Below are 18,950 nucleotides of genomic sequence, written 5' to 3'. Positions count from 1 at the left end.
TGGTAACACTTTACAATAAGGTTCATTAGTTAACTACATTAGTTAACATGAACTAATAATGAACTGCACTTATACAGCGTTTATTAATCTTTGTTAATGTTAATTTCAACATTTACTAACACATTATTAAAATCTTGTTAACATTAGTTAATGCACTGTGAACTAACATGAACTAACAATGAACATCTGTATTTTTATTAACTAACGTTTAGTGAAGATTAGTATATACAGTAACAAATGTATTGCTCATGGTTAGTTCATGTTAGTTTATACATTAACTAATGTTTAACTAATGAACCTTATTGTAAAGTGTTACCGAAAATACTTTTTGTTTACACTTTCTCATTATTGAGCCCTGATTTGTGTGGGTTTTTTGTCATCCAGCATCTGAGCGCAGAGGAGCTGGCCATCAGAAGAGAGGAAATGAAGAAGAAAGGACCAAAACCATCTAAACTCCCCAAACAGAGAGGGTAAACACACGCTCACTAACAAAACGGAAACCTTTAACATCTAGATCTTTTGTTTAATGATCTTGTTTATAGGCTTTTGATTGACACATCTTGAATTCATTCCATGACTTTGTTCTCTGCAGCTCTCTGATTGATCCATTCCAGCTCATTCCATGCAAAGCTTTTGGAGAGGAAACAGAGGTAAATATTATTCTTTTTTAATAACATCTTTGACCAGTCTTTTAATGTATAAAAATTTGAAAAAAGTACAATTCTAAAAATATCATAAAAAAGAAACACTATTAATCATGCCCCCTCACCTTTAAGACTGGAATACAGATTTTAAAACACTAGCCATCACACACACTTGTCGACTTTGTAAGTGCTTGCAGATAAAAACTGGGTATCATCAGCTGGCTGGCTATGACTAAAGGCAACTAGTGTTGAGTTCTCTAGATTGTAAATCAGGGCAAAAATCTAGGCAAAAGTCATGTAGTGTGTTCCAGCCGTCATGTAAATTCCAGAATTAGGAATTTTTGAATCATTGAAACAATTCAAGCGTGAAGTGCCACCTAAATGCTAGTTTTTGCCAGTTCTGCTGTAATTCCTCTTCATAATTTATGTTCATCAGGGTTATTATAGTTAACTAAAACTAAAATCATAAAAAAAAGTTACTTGAAATAAAATAAACATTTACTGCAACAAAATAAATGAAATAAACTTATTTCAGGTAGTTGACAATTAATTTTATTTCAACTTATTTTATTTCAATTTCTCATTTTCATTTAGTTTAATTTGATGTAGAAATGGGACGTTTGACACTGAGGCTCTGAAGCCTGTTTTACTCTATTGAAGCAGACTGGTTCGAAAGACTGTCGTGGCTTGTATCAAATCTCCATGATCACGTGACCGATGACGTTTGAGGCTTCATACGTCACAATGAAACACCTGAAGCGAGGTGACTGATTCGAATCTTTGGCACGTTATAAGGAGACGCGAAATGCTTGGTGTTCCCTCCACCAATCTTTTTTTGGTACAATCAGGAAAAGCCTCAAAGGCTTCACAAGGCTTCATCTGCCCAACTCTAATTTGATGTACTAAAAAACAAAAACTGAAAAAATAATGCAAATTAAAAAATTTTTTTGTTTGTTTTATTTAAAACATAAAAACGAAATTCCTAAAACGTTAAATAACTTTAAAATGAAAATAGGAAAATAGAAACTAATTCAAAATATTAATAATAAAATCTATAATCGTATCTCAGTCATAACTAGGGTGACCATATGTGCCATTTTTACAGGACATTTTTCTTGGCCATGATTTCTATAGTGCCTAAAATATCCAGGTTTTGTCTGTTTGCACTGCGCAGACCGATCATTGTATGACATCCACGAGAGCTATAGAGAGTGCTTTTGTATCGCTCTCGCGGTACTTTGATGTCATACAACGATCGATCTGCACAGCTCCGCTTCAAGCCAAACGAACACACCTAATATGTACGCATATTTGCATCACTTTGACCGTTCTCTGTAGAACCCACCTTCTAACGCACTATGATTGGTCGATCATGCACAATGCCTGCACGTTATTGGTCAAACTACTTTTCGATCATTACATTCAGCAAGTATGAAAACAGGAAAACAAAACCAAAACCTGGATATTTTATGGGCCACCCTAGTGACAACACTGCAGTTTATTTTGTTGTATAGAAATGAATTTCATCAGACTTATTTTGTCTGTTGTGTCTCAGGAACCATACAAAGTGATAGTTTGTGCTGAGGCTCTTGTTGTCATGGATATAGTAAGTATGACACAGTGTTGGTTTCCAGATTTGCATTTTCATTCATTCCTCAGTATTATGTTGTACTAATAATTGAATCCATTCCCAGCATGCTCATGTATCCATGGGAGAGGTGATTGGCCTTTTAGGAGGAACATATGAAGATGAAGAGAAGGTGTTAAAGGTCAGTTCATTCATGGATTCATTGAACTGAGTCTGTTTTTTTCAATCAGTTTCGGACGGCTGTGACAATAAATGCCTGTTGATTTGTTTGTCATTTTGCTGATGTTTGTGCAGATCTGTGCAGCAGAGCCATGCAACAGCTTGAGCACAGGTCTGCAGTGTGAGATGGACCCCGTCTCTCAGACTCAGGCCTCGGAGCTGCTCGGGGTCAAAGGTCACAGTGTGGTGGGTTGGTACCACTCTCATCCAGCCTTCGACCCCAACCCCTCCCTCAGAGACATTGACACTCAGGCCAAATACCAGGTAACACATCACTGTATTATATTGTAGTTGGAATAGGATGGTGTCTTTGGTTACGTGTCACATCCTCTCTGTCTGTTTCTATGGCAGAGTTATTTCTCTCGAGGAGGTGCTCCATTCATCGGGATGATTGTCAGCCCGTATAACTCAAGTAACCCATCTCCCCTGTCTCAGACCACCTGTCTGCTGGTCCAGGAGGAGACCGGACCCTCTGGACCACAGAGTATGTCACAGCAGCACCTAGTGTAAATAATAAATTAGGCCCAGCTACAGCTGAATTTGAATCAGTTTGTGGTTTGTGTTTCAGGGTTTCCATACCGATTTAACATCCAGTATTCATCTGAGCTTCTTGATTGGTCAGAAGTGATGAGAAGAGCAGAATGGGTGGTGTTCAAGTACAGGCTGTCTCATGGGTGAGCTGTGTGTTTTTGACTGTAAGAGGGAAGCAAGAATACATGAAAATGTTACAAAGTTACAAAACACTGCATGTTATTCACATTTCCATAAACTAGCCTCAAATGACATTATATTAATATAAAATAAACACTACTTATTATTCAGAATATTTGAATGTAGAGTATTTCTAACATTGTCTATTAGTATTTGTATTAGTAGTATTTTACATTATTTCCAGCTTTAATAAAGCTTGCTACCATTTAGAGAAATTAAAGACCATACAGCATTCAAAAGTTTGGGGTCAGTAAGATTTTTTTTTTTGGGGGGAAGACAAATAATTTTATTCTGCAAGGATGCATTAATTTGATCAAAAGTGATGGTAAAGAAATGTATAATGTAATAAAAGATTTATATTTCAAGTAAATGCTGTTCTTTTCAACTTTTTGTTTATCAAATAATCCTAAAAAAAGTATGACAGTTGCCACACAAATATTTTGCAGCACAACTGTTTTTAACATTGAAAATATTAAGAAATCATCATCTTGAGCAGCAAATCAGCATATTAGAATGATGTCTGAAGGATCATGTGACACTGAAGACTGGAGTAATGATACTGAAAATTCAGTTTTGCCATCACTGGAAGAATAGATTGCATTTAAAAATATATTCAAATTTGAAAGTGAAAATTTTAAATTATAATAATAATATGTCACTATGCTTTAAAATACATTATCAATTTTTACAATGATGAAATTTGCCATGTTAAAAACATCATCCAGCAATGCTGTTCACTTTTCTCAGTCACAGGCAGCTGGGTGTAGTGAGACCTAATATGAATATTAGAAATTATGTGCAGTTTTGTATATTGGGCTGACAAATGGTAATAATATTTAATTCCTCTTTCAGGAGTGTACCAATGGACAGGCTCTTCCGCAGACACTCTTCTCTAACTTGCCTGGAAAAGGTAATACGTCTCATCTAGACTTCACATCACACCCACAGACCGCCCAGATATTGCACATAAAAATGGCAAAAGATTTCAGACAAGCTGGCTAACCTGATTGCATGACTACCAAGAAACAAGGTTCTCACACTGCTGTCAAAAGCACTTCTGAGTACACTAGAGGATGGCATGGCCTACATGAACTGAGGAAAGCTTTGAAAGATATTCAGTGTTTTCTTTGAGGTAATTGGTAGGATATCCACAAAAACTAATTCTAATGGTTCACGGTGAATTTAAATGCATTTATTTGACATGTTAGTCGAATGAGTTCTGCTAAATAATAGTTCTGCTTTTTATTTTTTTTCATTATAGTTAACTATTATTTGTTTTGTCTGTCTGTAGATGCTTACATCAATCCGGAAGACTTTGGAGCAGGTCTCAGAGATTGACATAGAGACTTTCCTGGTACAGATAGAAACCTTGTTTACTACACATTTTCTCCCTGAGACCGGCTCTTCTTCCTCTCATCTTCATGAAACGGTAACACAGCCTCAGTTACTGTCATTCATCTCCTCTGAGCCAATCAACAGCAGCCATGCCACGGATGAGACGTGTGTTACTGAGTCTGACAGCCCAGATGAACTGTAACTACAAGACCTGTCGACCATGTTAAAAGCTGTAATGAAAAAGAGGATGCACCTGTTACACAGTCTATCAACCCTACTACCCTGTAAATAATAACAATAAACCTAACAATCTGAAGGTAAAAACATACTATAAAGAAACCTGCTACTGCGGAGGACATGTGTATCATTCATGCGTTGTACAAAATTGTGTAACATTGCATTCATGTTGATTTTTGTTATGTACGTTTTATAATATAGTTTTCATGAAAGTTGAGTTTAACCACAAAGCTCTATTTAAAATTAAAGTTTAAAGTTAACTTTTTTCTTTTTTTTTGTAGTTTGATGACATTTTGTCATTCAGTTTGATCACAGTGTTCAAGAAAGTGTTTGTGACCATTTATAAATAAAAGTATTCTGAAAAAGATTAACTGAAATTGGAGTAACACAATTTGAGTAAAAACGAAATGTTAACTCTGGCAAAGGCTGTCCTTTTTACTGTTTAATTTCGATCACGTTAGCATTTCATAATATGTGAATTTTAAATGCATAATGTGCCCATATAACCTACAAACTATGACTTAGCTTATCATTGTAATTATTACGCAAACAAGAGTAAAGTTGAACGTTCAGTGTATTTTATAATAACAATGGAGCAGATTTGTCTTCACCTGGTCAAACTCAACATGTTGTCCAGAATAAGGTCATTAAACCGTGTTGATTCAGTGGTCAGATGGTGTGGACAGAGACAGCGTCCGTCACTCTTCGCCTCTGCTCGGACTGATCTCATGAGGACAAACTCATCTACATCTCTGAAACCAAGAGGATCTGTCACAGTTTCTCTTTCATCTCTCTGTTTGAGATCAAGACTCAGCATCTGTATAACAGCATTCAGACCTCCAGTTCATCCGTTCATCATTCAGTCCACGCGGGAGTTTCACACCTCGGGCAGACTGAGAGCTTTACCTGCACCCTTGATATGGATGGTGCTGAAGCCACTGCAGAAGCTCATGGCCATCATACTGGGCAGGTGAGGTTTCTTTTAAACAAATACTTAATAACCTTTATAAGAATGACATACCTCCCCATCTTCAGCCATCAGCCTTTGTCAAGAACAGATGAAGCTGGTGAATCAGTGAACAGCTCTAGGTTTTAACTAGCAAGAGTGATGCACCAAGAATTATGGCCAATGCTGATGCCTATGATATGATACAATACATTGCCTGGGCAAAAAAAAAGCAAACAGTCAAGAGTATAAGATTTAATCTTTATTGCAGTGATTAATATGTTTCTGGCTTATGCGTTTTGCAACCATTCTTTTAATCCTGATTGTGTAGCTTTTTATTTCTGAACTATGTTGGAAGACATACCTATGTACTTATTTCAGCATGACAATGTCAAGATTAATTGGACCCAAATTGTGCAGTAGTGATTTGGGCATCATGAGGACTAAGTCCTGAGCTTAACCCTATTAGAAGTCTATTAGAAATGTTATGATGTTGCATAACATTGTTGAAACAATGTAATCAAAGTGAAAGGTGGTCCAAAATATTGGAGTGTGCAACTTTTTTTGGGCAGGCAGTGTAAAGTCGACTCCAGCACATCCCAAAGACATTTCAATCTTTCATAATTTGAGCCTGATGAATCTTTGCATTGTCCTCCTGGAATATGAACATGGGTACATTTTCTGATGTGTTTGTTTAAGAAATAAAATCTACGCACTGCATCAGTTAAGAGCTAAAAGTGGTGTTGCTAAATTTGGCTTTATTTATATACATGAATACAATGGTTGATAATTAATAGGATGGCCAATATTTAAATCTATACAATTTTTTTTATATAAAATTTGTCAGATAAATATATTCTTTGTAGATAAATATTTGTTTCATAATATTGTTAGTTATGGTCAGCGATTATACAGTAGTAGCAATATTTTATATCCATTCAGTAGTTTTTTCCCAATCCCCAATAATTAGCTGATCTTAATGTTTACATAACTTACAAAATGTATCTATATGCTTTTTTCTAAATATATTTGAAACTGTATTTACACGAAATCAATTAGAATTTTACGGTGAAATCAGAATTTAAAAGTAGCGGTGGCAGAAACGAATCTTTTCGAAGCTTCGAATCTTCTGAACAAACATGACTCACTGTTTCGAAGCATTCGATACACCACACGCTAGTGACGCCTGCTGGGCAAAACGGCATATCTGCAACAAAAACTCAGTCCAAAAAAATAATAGATGCAAAAAAACAGTTTTTACGAACCCATTGCAAATGTTTTATTGAAATTGCAATTAGCATATATATCCTTAAAATATGAGGCCGGTATACAAACCACTGAAACATTTCGAAACAGTTGTGAAGTAACGAAGCCTCGGTAACTGAAATCGCATGTCTTTGGCCGTTTGATATGCGCTCCAAACCATTGGTTCGATACAAATGATTCGCTAAGGTTTCGAAGCTTAAAGAAGCTTTGCTTCGAAGCATTCATCAACTAGTTAAATACATGTTAATGTATCATACATATAGCAGTAATATTGTAAACCTCTTTATTGTCATTTTTGATCCTTTTAATGCATTCTGAATAAAAGTTTTTTTTTTCCAAAAAAAGAAAAGGAAAAAAAAAACAGTGAACATGCACATTTAAGGAATGTATAATCCAGAACAGTTGACAAAATGCTTTAGCTTCACATAACCTGCAGAAAATCCACCAGATGTTCTGCATGTTATGTAAAACCAAAGCAGAAATCTACCAAAGTCCTTGGCTTGTACTGTCTCCAAGCACTTATTTATACTGTGGTTACTTAAATGGGGAGCATATGGCAGGTCATGACACCAAAGTTCTTGTTTTTGTGTGAGGGTGAGGCAGTGAGCTAAGGTTTAATAATGATAAAAATTCTGATTTAATTTGTATCTCTCTCTGTGTCTCTAGGAGTATTAGAAAATGGTGGTTGGCTCTGCCACCCAATAAAAAGCAGCTGTTTCGTGAATGGACATGGTGTCGACGCTGGCACTTTGTGGGAGCTGGGACAGGACTGCTGTTCTTCGTCTGCCTCTTTTTATTCACTCATCTGGATGAATCTCCAGTGACGGGCAGGACCCGACTGCTGGTGTTCAGCAGGGAGAACTTTATGGAACTGGCTCAGGTCACTGCGGAAGCGGAGTAGGTTTTAGTCATGTCCACACAACTGGTTTAGTCTGTTTTCAGTTATTTATTTTTTTGTGTGGTTGCAACCAGTTAATTTCATATGAATTTAGGATCAATAACAATATTTCAAGAACAACATGCCTCAGGCTGGTCCAAAATGATTTGTGTGAATTAGTTTTTTTTTTTGGTGCAATTGGATGTTATGAAAATGAAATGTGGTGTTTCATTTCACAAATCACTTAATTGAATTCCATTTGATTTCATGGACTCTTGCTCCTCTTTCTCCTTCGTTCTCTATCTCAGTATATGGAGGAGTTTAAGGATTCTCTGATCGCTCGATCGGATCCCTGGCATCAGGCGGTGGAGTTAGTGGTTCGGATTCTGGCCGAGAGAAACCGGGACATTGCTGAGATTACCTCTGTCCCCTGGACGGTCCATGTGGTGGACGGTCCTACAATCAATGCGTTTGTTTTGCCTGTGAGTCATATCTGGTAACAACCAAAGGATTTCTCTAATAAAGAAAGCAAATCTATAAATTTTTTGGCAAATTAAGAAGCAACTCTGACTGCAAAGAAATCATCAGTCTTAGAGTTTGCTTATTATTTAGATGACTTGCTTCTTCATTATCCAACCTATTGTACTGTATGTTGAACATTATATACATACACAAATAAAGAAAATACACCGTATGAAGCACTGATACAGTATTTTCAGGAAAAGTTATACTACATATACTCAATATACACAACTGTTCAAATGTTTGGGGTCAGTAAGATTTAAAAATATATATATTTATTTAGCAATGACAAAATAAACTTAATTGAAACTAAACTGACGTGACAGTTAAGACATTTCTTATGTTACAACATATTTATATTCCCAAAAAATGCTGTTCTTTAAATTAAAAAGGTATGACAATTTACATGAAAATATTAAGTAGGGCTGTGCAATTAATCGAATGTGATTGTCAAGCGCATCTTGTCAGTAAAGCCGGTTCTGTGATTGGTAGTAAATCTCCATCACCTGCTTTCAGGTTGAGAGCCATTTAATACACAGAGCTGTAGTTCACTGACAATTAGGCAATATCGTGTTCATAATCGCAGATGAATCGCATTCGATTATGAACGTGATATTGCCTAGCTTGTCAGTGAACTACGGCTCTGTGTAGTAAATGCCGCTCCATCTGAAAGCAGGTGATGGAGATTTACTACCAATCACGGAACCGGCTTTACTGACAAGATGCGCTTGACAATCACATGCGATTAATTGCACAGCCCTAATATTAAGCAACACAACCGTTTTAAACCGTGATAAGAAGAAATGTTTCTTGAACAGCAAACACCAGAATGTTATTATGATTTCTAAAAGATCATGTGACACTAAAGACTAGTAATGATTGCTGAAAATTCAGCTTTGCCAACACAGAAATAAATTACATTTTAAAATATAATAAAATAGAGCATAGCTATTTCTATTTACTAGTAATTAGTAATTGTAATAATATTTTACAATATTTCTGTTTTTACTCTGTTTGATCAAATAAAGACTATTTCATTGTAGTATGTATATGTGTGTATATATATATATTTCATCAAAATCTTTGTAAAAGACATATACAAAAAAAAAATATAGATAGATAGATACTTTATCTAATACTCATTCTTGAATTTCCTGTTTGTGAAAGTACCCATACAGTTTTGGATATTTTCTCTTATTAACTGTGTGTATGAACTTTTCTTCATACAGTTTAGTACTCCCGTAGAGAGAGAAGTATGTTCTTAATTCACTGCAAATGATTAAAGAAAATCTTGAGACTGATTCCTTGAGGAGAAAATGATTCTGATTTCACAGCTGGAATGGTTGTGTGTGTGTGTGTCAGAATGGAAAGGTCTATATTTCTGTTTTTACTCTGTTTGATCAAGTAAAGACTATTTCATTGTAGTATGTATATGTGTGTATATATATATATTTCATCAAAATCTTTGTAAAAGACATATACAAAAAAAAAATATAGATAGATAGATAGATAGATACTTTATCTAATACTCATTCTTGAATTTCCTGTTTGTGAAAGTACCCATACAGTTTTGGATATTTTCTCTTATTAACTGTGTGTATGAACTTTTCTTCATACAGTTTAGTACTCCCGTAGAGAGAGAAGTATGTTCTTAATTCACTGCAAATGATTAAAGAAAATCTTGAGACTGATTCCTTGAGGAGAAAATGATTCTGATTTAACAGCTGGAATGGTTGTGTGTGTGTGTGTCAGAATGGAAAGGTCTTCATCTTCACAGGAATGCTGGAGGCTGTAGCAGACATCCATCAGCTGGTCTTTATACTGGGACATGAGACGACTCACGCTCTGATTGGTCATGCAGTAAGTCCCGCCCACACTGTCAAACCTCTGCACAGAAACACCCAAATGGACATTATTTTTGTCATTTTATCAGGATCTATTTTAATCCAATAATGAAATATGCTGAAAGTAAAGTATCCAAGTGCGTAGTTAAATTTCTGTAAGTGATCTTTCCCTTAGGGTAATTTTGATTTCATTTTAAATGTATACGAGTATTAGATGGTTTGCTACCCATTGTGTGATGGTTGTAGGGTCTTCACACTGCCTCTGGCCTTTATAGTTTGGATCAAACTAAATTTATCCTTCCTTTGCTGTGTCCCTCAGCTTTTTTCTGGAAGTAAAAGACCCTTCATTAGATTCAAGTGCTCACTTTATCTCTCTTTTGCGTGTGCCATGTTTTACTTTCATCTCTTCTCTTGGTTTAAATGAAGAGAAGGAGGCGTCCTGTCTCAGAGGCACTAAGCGATGTTAAGGGTTGGGTTTAAAGAGATGTTTTCGTTTCAGAGCTGTTGCATCACTGCGTGCTTGTGGGTCTGGTTAGGGTGATGAAGCTTAACACTGATATCAGGACTGATATGATGTGGTTGTGAAAAACTAAATTGATTTAGTACATTTTTCTGTGACACTAAAAAGTCCCTTTAAAGCCTAGAAACACGCTTTTAGACTCACGAGTGCTTTCTTTGTTATTTCAAACCGCAACAAGCTAGCAGATGCTGGAACAGATTTCAAACCTGCATGCACACTGTCCCAGTGATTGTCTGTTATTCTGATAGCTACAAGCAAGATGAAAAACTAATTGGCACACATTATTTATTTGATTCATATGCAGCCTATTAGAATGATTTGTGAAGCATCATGTGACACTAAAGACTGGAGTAATGGATGCTGAAAAATCAGCGTTGTCATAAAATGTGGTGCATTTTAAAACAGTCAAATATAAAATGTAAATTGTTCACAATATTACTGATCAAGTAAATACAGCCTTGGTGAGCATAAGGGACATTCAAAAACATAAAATCTTATTAATGGTGGTATATATGTGAAACACAAAATGTCCAAGCAGCTCTTTTCCACACTGAAGGAGGTGAAATATGGCTGTCACATATATTTTGTTTGATATATTTTATGAGCTATTTAAGTATTTTGAATGCAATATCTTTGTGTAAGGACCAAACCAAAATTTTAGTTGATACAGACAATGAAAATCATATGTAAAAGCATAGATATTTGGTAAACATCTCTCATAATATGGAGGACCAAACCTGCAGGAATGAAAAATAAATAAACGCTATTATTTATCATTTTTTTGTTTTTAATTTCTGCAGGTTTGGTCCTCTATACTATTATACTATGTTAAAATGATTTTAAAAAATGTGAAAATAAAACAAAACCATCCATTTTAATGCAAATAAGCTATTGTAATAGGTAAAATTATTATATAACAGTATGATTCCCATTACAGTATACACTTATCACAAGCAATCCTTAATCTCAGAATGCTTCTTCAACACCTTTTATTATCATATGACCATGAAGCTGACATAATTACCCAACAAATCTGCTTTGCGGCATGTACCCGGCCACTCGTGGACATGTGTTTTGGTATATCTGTTGCCCTTCTTTCAATACAATGTGTATCGCAATTACAATTCAGTGTGATTCATTATGTCTCTCTTTGCTAAATTGCTTGTTTCTTTTTGTTTGTTTTTCTACATTGTTTCTAATTGGGCATGCTGTCAAAGAATGGGCTGCTAAGCAAGATAAAAAAAAAAAAGGTTCTTAACACTGAAATACAAACAAATTAGCATAGTAGATAAATGACGAAATCAACAAAAACAGAAGCCCATAATGAATTTCTCTCTCTTTCTCAGGCAGAGCAGGCCAGTTTGTCTCACGTGGTGGAGCTGTTGTCTCTCATCCTGTTAACGGCGATCTGGGCGATCTGTCCCAGGGACAGTTTAGCCGTGCTGGGCCAGTGGATTCAGGGCAAACTAGTGCAGGTGACAGCTGACCTCACAATCTCTCTCTTTCTCTTTTTTCAGTTGATTCCTAATCTGCCTCCTTTCCATGTTCCCACTCACAGTTAATAAAGCCATTTCATTTTCCCAGTCTGTAAATAAATATCACATCCATTTTTTAAATAGCATTTGAAATATAGTTTATTTTAAAATATTTTATTTTGCATATATAATTCCATTTTGTATATATGTATTTTTTGAAAGAAGACTCTTGCTTACCAAGGCTGCATTTATTTGATCAAAAATACAGTAAAACGGTAATATTGTAAGATAATATTACAATTTAAAGCAACTGTTTTGTGTTGTAATATATTTAAAAATGTTAAATGTTTATTTCTGTGATGGCAAAGCTGAATTTTCACTAATGTGTTTTCCACACATTAGTGTCATTCTATCATTTAATAATAATTCTATCAATCTAATATCAAGGAACATTTCTTCTTATTATCAATGTTGTGCTGCTTAAAGGGGTCATATGACGTTGCTAAAAAGAACATTATGTTGTGTATTTGGTGTAATGCAATGTGTTTATGTGGTTTAAGGTTCAAAAAACACATTATTGGTTTCCAACGTGTCATTCCACATAATGTACATTATTGTTGCTCCTCTATGGCCCGCCTTTCTGAAATGCGTCAATTTTTACAAAGCTCATCGTTCTGTAAAGCGAGGTGTACGCTGATTGGCCAGCTATCCAGTGCGTTGTGATTGGCTGAATACCTCAAGCATGTGACGGAAATGTTATGCCCCTTACCATACTGTGATGCCATCTCCCAGCACGATGAGACAAAACCAATAAAACCCATTACAAATGAGGCATTTGTTGCATCCAGTGGGGACATAATTACTGATTATAATGTCTTATACTGTCTTTTTACACGTTGCGTTGCGTATCGCGCCGTGTAAACATAAACCATGTCTGCATTTGTGATCGGAGAAACGACAAACAAACAAGCCTACTCTACACTGCTCAAAACTCGCGTTTGAATCATCAGTGGCAAATTCTTTAAATATAAAAACTGTACTTACAGGCTGTGAGTCAGAAGCACCAGACTGTCCTTGCAAAGTTGGAACTGCCCCACTTTATAGAACAGCCTTTGAGCACAGACCCATTGTAGGCTTTGCAGAACTGCAGGTTCAGGAAACAGTCCTCCATAAAATGTGTTATACAGCTTCACACACTGCGGGCTAGAGTGAGCGGAGGCCGGCGGGCTTGAGAACGGCGCGGCCAGCGGATTCGACGAAGGAGCGTCCGGCGGGCTTGCGGCAATCACATGTGACGACCCCGGGCTGGACTCCACTTCGTCCACGGTGAACGGTGATCCACAGCTGAAGTTGATGTATTTCCTCAGCGACCAGCACGGATCAGCTCTAGGCATGACGAAGCAGATATCGACCTCTTTTGGAAGGCCAAAAAGAAACACACAGTGTCTTCACGACATGGCGGCGGCAGCAACAATACTATAGCGAGAATAAAAGTTATGCCTTCTTTCTTTGCGTGAACATTTGGGCGGCGTTATGCAAATCTTCCCACACAGTGACGTAGACATGTGGGGGCGTGTTTAAACGAGGCGTTTTAGGAGGGCGTAGACAAGTCTTAACTTTTATAAAGAATATCTCTTTGGATTTGAGACTTTAGTCTTTGCAACTTTACAGATCTTCTTTATGCACCAAGAGCTTGTAACACTCCAAAGAGAAAGGAAAAATTGAAATCGCATCATATGACCCCTTTAATGTTTTTGTGGAAACTGTTTTTTTTTTACAGGATTCTTTAATAGAAAGTTCAAAAAAGCAGCATTCATATAAAATATATTTTTTGTATTCTTATAAATGTCTTTGTTGTCACTTTTGATCAATATAATGTGTCCTTGCTGAGTAAAAGTATGAATTTGTTTTAAAAAATATTGCTAACTGATTATATGTATACATATTGTATTTGTATTACATTTAGTTTGCTCAGAATTAAGCATAAGACGTTGATGGGACTCTGTTTAGGTTGGGTTTGTCCATTAATGATGCAAATACTCCTTAAATATTGATTCTAAAATCCCTAAACGACCCTTTAAACGTGAATTATACCCCTCTACTCAAGCTCAAAGAAACCTTCTCAAGTACTCTCTTGCCACCACTGTAAAACAATAACAATATCTCAGAGGAGATCTTATTTGGGTTTCTAAGGACTTCAATTTAAGGTTAGTTAGAATTCAGCTACATTTATTTGCCTTCTAAATGGATATTGAATTTGCATTTTCTGAAGCACTGTGCGCCGTGAAACAAAGGTCCACTTTAAATTTAATTGTACTTTGGTTTTGTATGGTGTTTTTCATCTAAGATACCGTGTACTCTCCTGCTCTCTTTTTAATGTGGATATTTTCATCCCTTTTTTCCCTGTTTTTCATCGTCTTTTCCCATTACTTTTAAAATAAATTACATTTTAATGGTTAAGCTTTTTATCTCCTAGTCATTTTGTTCTCCAAATATGCTTCACTTCATTCTGTCAATCTTCCTCTGTTTACTCAATATAGCTTCTGTGTGCTCTGTCAGAACAGCTCATTTAACTGCATATTCTCTCTCTCATTTTTTCTGTCTGTCTTGTAGTTCTTATTTGACCGGCCCTTCTGTCGTAAGCTGGAAGCAGAGGCGGACCAGGTTGGCCTGCAACTGGCTGCCAAGGTACTGCAGAAATTGTATTATTATCAGGGTTCAATTCCAAGGGAACACATTGATAAAATGTCTACATAAAATGCACTGTAAGTCCAGTTTCTCGGTGTAAGCAGCTGTTACATAATTTACATTTATATATACGTTTCATAAGTTGCAAGTGCATGGATAATCAGCATAGTGCTGCGTAGCAGCCCATAACTGAATTATAAACCTGCTTAACCATTGTTGGTAAAACAGTGTGTGTCGGGCTTGATGAAAATTTGTCACAATTAACACTTTCTGTTCAGAAAATCAGGCTAAATAAATATGATTTAAGCTTTTTATAGCTTAGTGTTGTTTTAGAATGATTATTTTTTCTATTATTAGTTTTAGTTAGTTTAGTTAACTAGCATTTATTAATATTTGTCATTTTATTTTAATTGCTGAAAACAATTTTTAATAGTTTTAATTTAAGTTAATATCTGTTATAGCTAGGGTTTGGGATTTAGGTTTTGTTTCATGTATATTATGTAAACCAATTAGCATTTGAATGTAAATGCGCAAATTATTTTAAAATCTTTTAGAGCACCTTGGATTCAACATCTTCCTTATTTGTTTGAAAAAAAATTATATTGCATAGTTAATTTGTTATTTTTATTTGTCATGTAAGATAGATATAATCTGACCATTACATTTAGGATGGCTTCTTATCAAAATAGTTATTTATTATTTAATTTGTTTAGTGCTGCTGTCAGTTGAATCATGAGAAAACAACTTTTATGATGTCGAGATCATGAGCAGATTAAATCGGGATAACGAGAAAACAGCTTTTGGGAATGTCAAGATCACGAGAAAATAAGAAAGAAAGAAAATAATAATAAAAACTTGACTAAAATTACAAATAAATTAACTTTTGAAGGCACGACATATTTTAGAATAATGTCACTCTAAATAAAAGCTGTATAGATAATAATTAGTAACTTATTCTTACTAGAAAACTGGATAAATTAAAACCGTGAAAAACTAAATGCAATTCCGTGCTGCGGAACCTGCTTTTTATTAGTTATTTATAGTCACAGTAACCTACATGACCTCTTGATGGCACTGTTTCGTTACAAACTGCTCGACGGAAACATTTCTCTCTATGTGGCAGTGATCTGATTCACGGTGTAGTGCTCTTCCTGACAGCATGTCTCCTGATCCCATGCTTGGCATCATTATGGAGAAACAGTCAATTCCCTTCTATCTTTTGTAGTAGTAATAATGGACCGCCTGCTGCTCGTAAACGGGCCCGGATCCGGCCTGCCACAGCCGGCTCGGTGAAGGACACTGGCACGTTGCTGCGGTAACGATGCGAGGCTTGCTAGACTAGTCATGAGTCATGCTGTCCGTGAGCCAGCCAGCTCTCGGCTCCAGCTAATGATGCTGTCCAGAGCTTCGGGCACTCGTGTGGTTGTGTTTGTGTCATCTCTCTGTTTGCTTCCATTGATGATGGCAGGGCTTTAACATGCCTGGAAACCATCTCTGTATGTGTGTTTATTGAGATTTGTATGTGTTTCTGTCAGGCGTGTGCTGACGTGAGGGCAGGCCCAGTCTTTTGGCAGCAGATGGAGATCTATGATCAGTTGAGAGGCGAACCCACCATCCCCGAGTGGCTGTCCACACACCCTTCCCACCAAAACCATGTCAGACAGTTGAACAGCTTCGTCCCTGAGGTAAAGCACATGAAAGCAAATACATGCATCAGTAGATATCGTTAGACAAGACTATTTGAGTGAAATCTTTCCACACAAACGCAAACCATAACATGTAGCAGCTGAGAAGGTAACAACCATTTCAAATGGTTAAGGAATTGATCTAAAAGAAAGAACCATCAAAGCCATGGCCTAGTGTACTTGTTTTTAACCATGCTAAGCTTTGGTGCCAATGCATCATTTCCCATTTGAATTCCCAGTCCCATTTTCCTGTCCTTCCTCGTAATTTCCAGTTTTCTTTAAAAATGTGGCCAACATGCTGTTGCGCTTCGGGCATCCCGAGTTCGAGTCCCAGCTCGCGGACTTTTCCCGATCCTGTCCCCCTCTCTCTCTCTCTCCCATGTCGCTTCCTGTCCACTTCCTGTCCTATCTGAATCAAGGCATAAAAATGCCCAAAATAAATCTTTAAAAAAAAGTGCCAAACGTAATGGACTGTGGAGGACTAAAAGTATTGCTTAAAAATAAAACAAAATAATCAATAATCATGAAAAAAATTTACATTTTAAAATTTAAATGTAAAAAAGGACATTTTAAAAGTACATTTTAAATATTCAGTATTTAAGATTATTTAATTGATATTTAAAATCTAATAAAATTTAACAGTAAATTGATAAATATTTTTAAAATCCATCATTTCACTTGAATTTTATAAAGCATTTACAGATTACTTTTCTTTATTAATTTGCTACTGGCTTTTCTTTATCATTTTGCCAATCGATAAAATGTAATTGGACAGTTCACACATGGACGTTCATTGGTTGCTCCCACATGTGAACTATCCAACGGCATTTTTACACAGTCAACCAACTGCTAAAGAAAAGCAGCTGGCAAGTGGGTTTAGAAAATGTTGCATTTAAAATTGATTCACTAATGTACTGTTATTGTTATGATATTTTAACTTATACTTAAGATTTTTAAAAACGTATATTTATTTGGCAATTCAAAATTAAAAATGTCTATTTTTCCTGTTCTTTGTGTGTGTTTGAATCAATACAATGATATTTCTTAATTAATTTTTTAATAGCACTCTTAGTTCTCCTTACGGAACAGCATTTTATTGTGTAAAAATAATTTTAACTTCACTGGGGTCCAAACATCTGAGACCACTAGTGAAAAAGCGTCTATTTTGCATTTCTACTCTTATGACAAAAATTAAAAATGAACAATAATTTCAGAACGTCAGTGTTTGGTATGTCTTTAATGATGGCAGCACTTCGCTTAATGAACTCTACAAGTTTGTGTAAAACCTAATAAACATGTTCTCCATTATGATTTGAGATGATCCAAACAGTATCTTTAGCTTTGATGGAAATGGATTAGCTTTGACTGTTTAGTCAAACACACAAGCTCTTTTTCAAGGGAGAGCTGTTTTCTGTATTTAAATTGAGGTAGATGTCCTGGGTACACTGTTCTCTTGATTTAAAGAGTATCCATCAGAAAGGCTCGCAGACGCGTCTGAATCCAGACTGCACCAAAGCTAACGAGACGTCAAGAGACCCCTCTGCTCTGGAGCAAACTCAAACCTCTACACACATGCCTTAGACCATGTTCATAGTGGAAATGAACACATAAATGCTTTTCTGCTGGAAGGGAAAACCAAACTCAAGAGCCATGAATTGCAGAGATGTCAGAAAACTCAACATGCATATGGTGGAATCCTTAGATCAGTACTAGCAACAACAGGAGAAAGCCTTCATAAGCGATTTAGGCCAAATAATTCACCACATGAGCCATTATGCAGCACATCACTATATATAGTGCACTGCATGGCAGTGATTTGTTGGAGCATGAATTTAACTCTGAATTAACACAATTTCCTCTCATAAAATAGCAACATACTTGATGTCAGTCTGGATTGAGAAAGTGTTTATAGTCCAGGGGCCTCATTTATAACCATTGCGTACACACAAAACCAGCCCTGAAAGAGGCGTACGCCACTTTCTGCGCAAAAGGTGGGATTTATAAAAACAAACTTGACGGTAAAATTTGTGCGCCTGCACGCAAACTCTGACCCATGCGTACGAACTCTTTTTCCTGGAGTGGGAAAATTAAAGGAACACTTCTCTGTTTTTGAAAATAGGCTCATTTTCCAACTCCCCTAGAGTTAAACAGTTGCTTTAATTAATTTAATTACATTTATTGTTATTATCAATGCTGAAAATAGTTGTGCTGCTTAATATTTTTGAAAACTGTTAATTTTTTTTCAGGATTATTTGAGAAATAAAAAGTTCAAAAGAACAGCAATTATTTGAAATGGAAAACTTTCATAACATTATAAAAGTCTTCACTGTCACTTTTGATCAATTTAATCTATTCTTGCTGATTAAAAAAAAAAAAATCTTACTCACCCTAAA

General features: G+C 35.9%; 2 protein-coding genes across 2 annotated transcripts in view; both read left to right on the top strand.

Annotated features, from left to right (window-relative positions):
• The window catches only part of LOC107581495 (histone H2A deubiquitinase MYSM1-like), an 11,843-nt gene extending 6,744 nt beyond the window's left edge, over positions 1-5,099 (top strand). Inside the window, exons 3-11 of the mRNA XM_016267074.1 lie at positions 385-470; positions 593-650; positions 2,200-2,250; positions 2,339-2,413; positions 2,527-2,715; positions 2,803-2,935; positions 3,020-3,125; positions 4,015-4,072; positions 4,454-5,099. Of these exons, the coding sequence (XP_016122560.1) occupies positions 385-470; positions 593-650; positions 2,200-2,250; positions 2,339-2,413; positions 2,527-2,715; positions 2,803-2,935; positions 3,020-3,125; positions 4,015-4,072; positions 4,454-4,699 (1,002 nt within the window). The 3' untranslated portion in view covers positions 4,700-5,099. The remainder of the gene's footprint in view (positions 1-384; positions 471-592; positions 651-2,199; positions 2,251-2,338; positions 2,414-2,526; positions 2,716-2,802; positions 2,936-3,019; positions 3,126-4,014; positions 4,073-4,453) is intronic.
• Positions 5,100-5,208: 109 nt separating this feature from the next.
• Positions 5,209-18,950, top strand: part of LOC107581467 (metalloendopeptidase OMA1, mitochondrial-like) — a 28,160-nt gene continuing 14,418 nt past the window's right edge. The window contains exons 1-7 of the mRNA XM_016267042.1: positions 5,209-5,704; positions 7,613-7,841; positions 8,132-8,305; positions 10,098-10,205; positions 12,056-12,184; positions 14,798-14,872; positions 16,408-16,557. Of these exons, the coding sequence (XP_016122528.1) occupies positions 5,325-5,704; positions 7,613-7,841; positions 8,132-8,305; positions 10,098-10,205; positions 12,056-12,184; positions 14,798-14,872; positions 16,408-16,557 (1,245 nt within the window). The 5' untranslated portion in view covers positions 5,209-5,324. The remainder of the gene's footprint in view (positions 5,705-7,612; positions 7,842-8,131; positions 8,306-10,097; positions 10,206-12,055; positions 12,185-14,797; positions 14,873-16,407; positions 16,558-18,950) is intronic.

The sequence above is a fragment of the Sinocyclocheilus grahami genome, unplaced genomic scaffold (assembly GCF_001515645.1).
Source record: "Sinocyclocheilus grahami isolate Dianchi unplaced genomic scaffold, SAMN03320097.WGS_v1.1 scaffold35.1, whole genome shotgun sequence".
NCBI lineage: Eukaryota > Metazoa > Chordata > Actinopteri > Cypriniformes > Cyprinidae > Sinocyclocheilus > Sinocyclocheilus grahami.
Note: the sequence above shows the minus strand (reverse complement) of the source record. Positions and strands in the feature narration are given on the sequence as shown.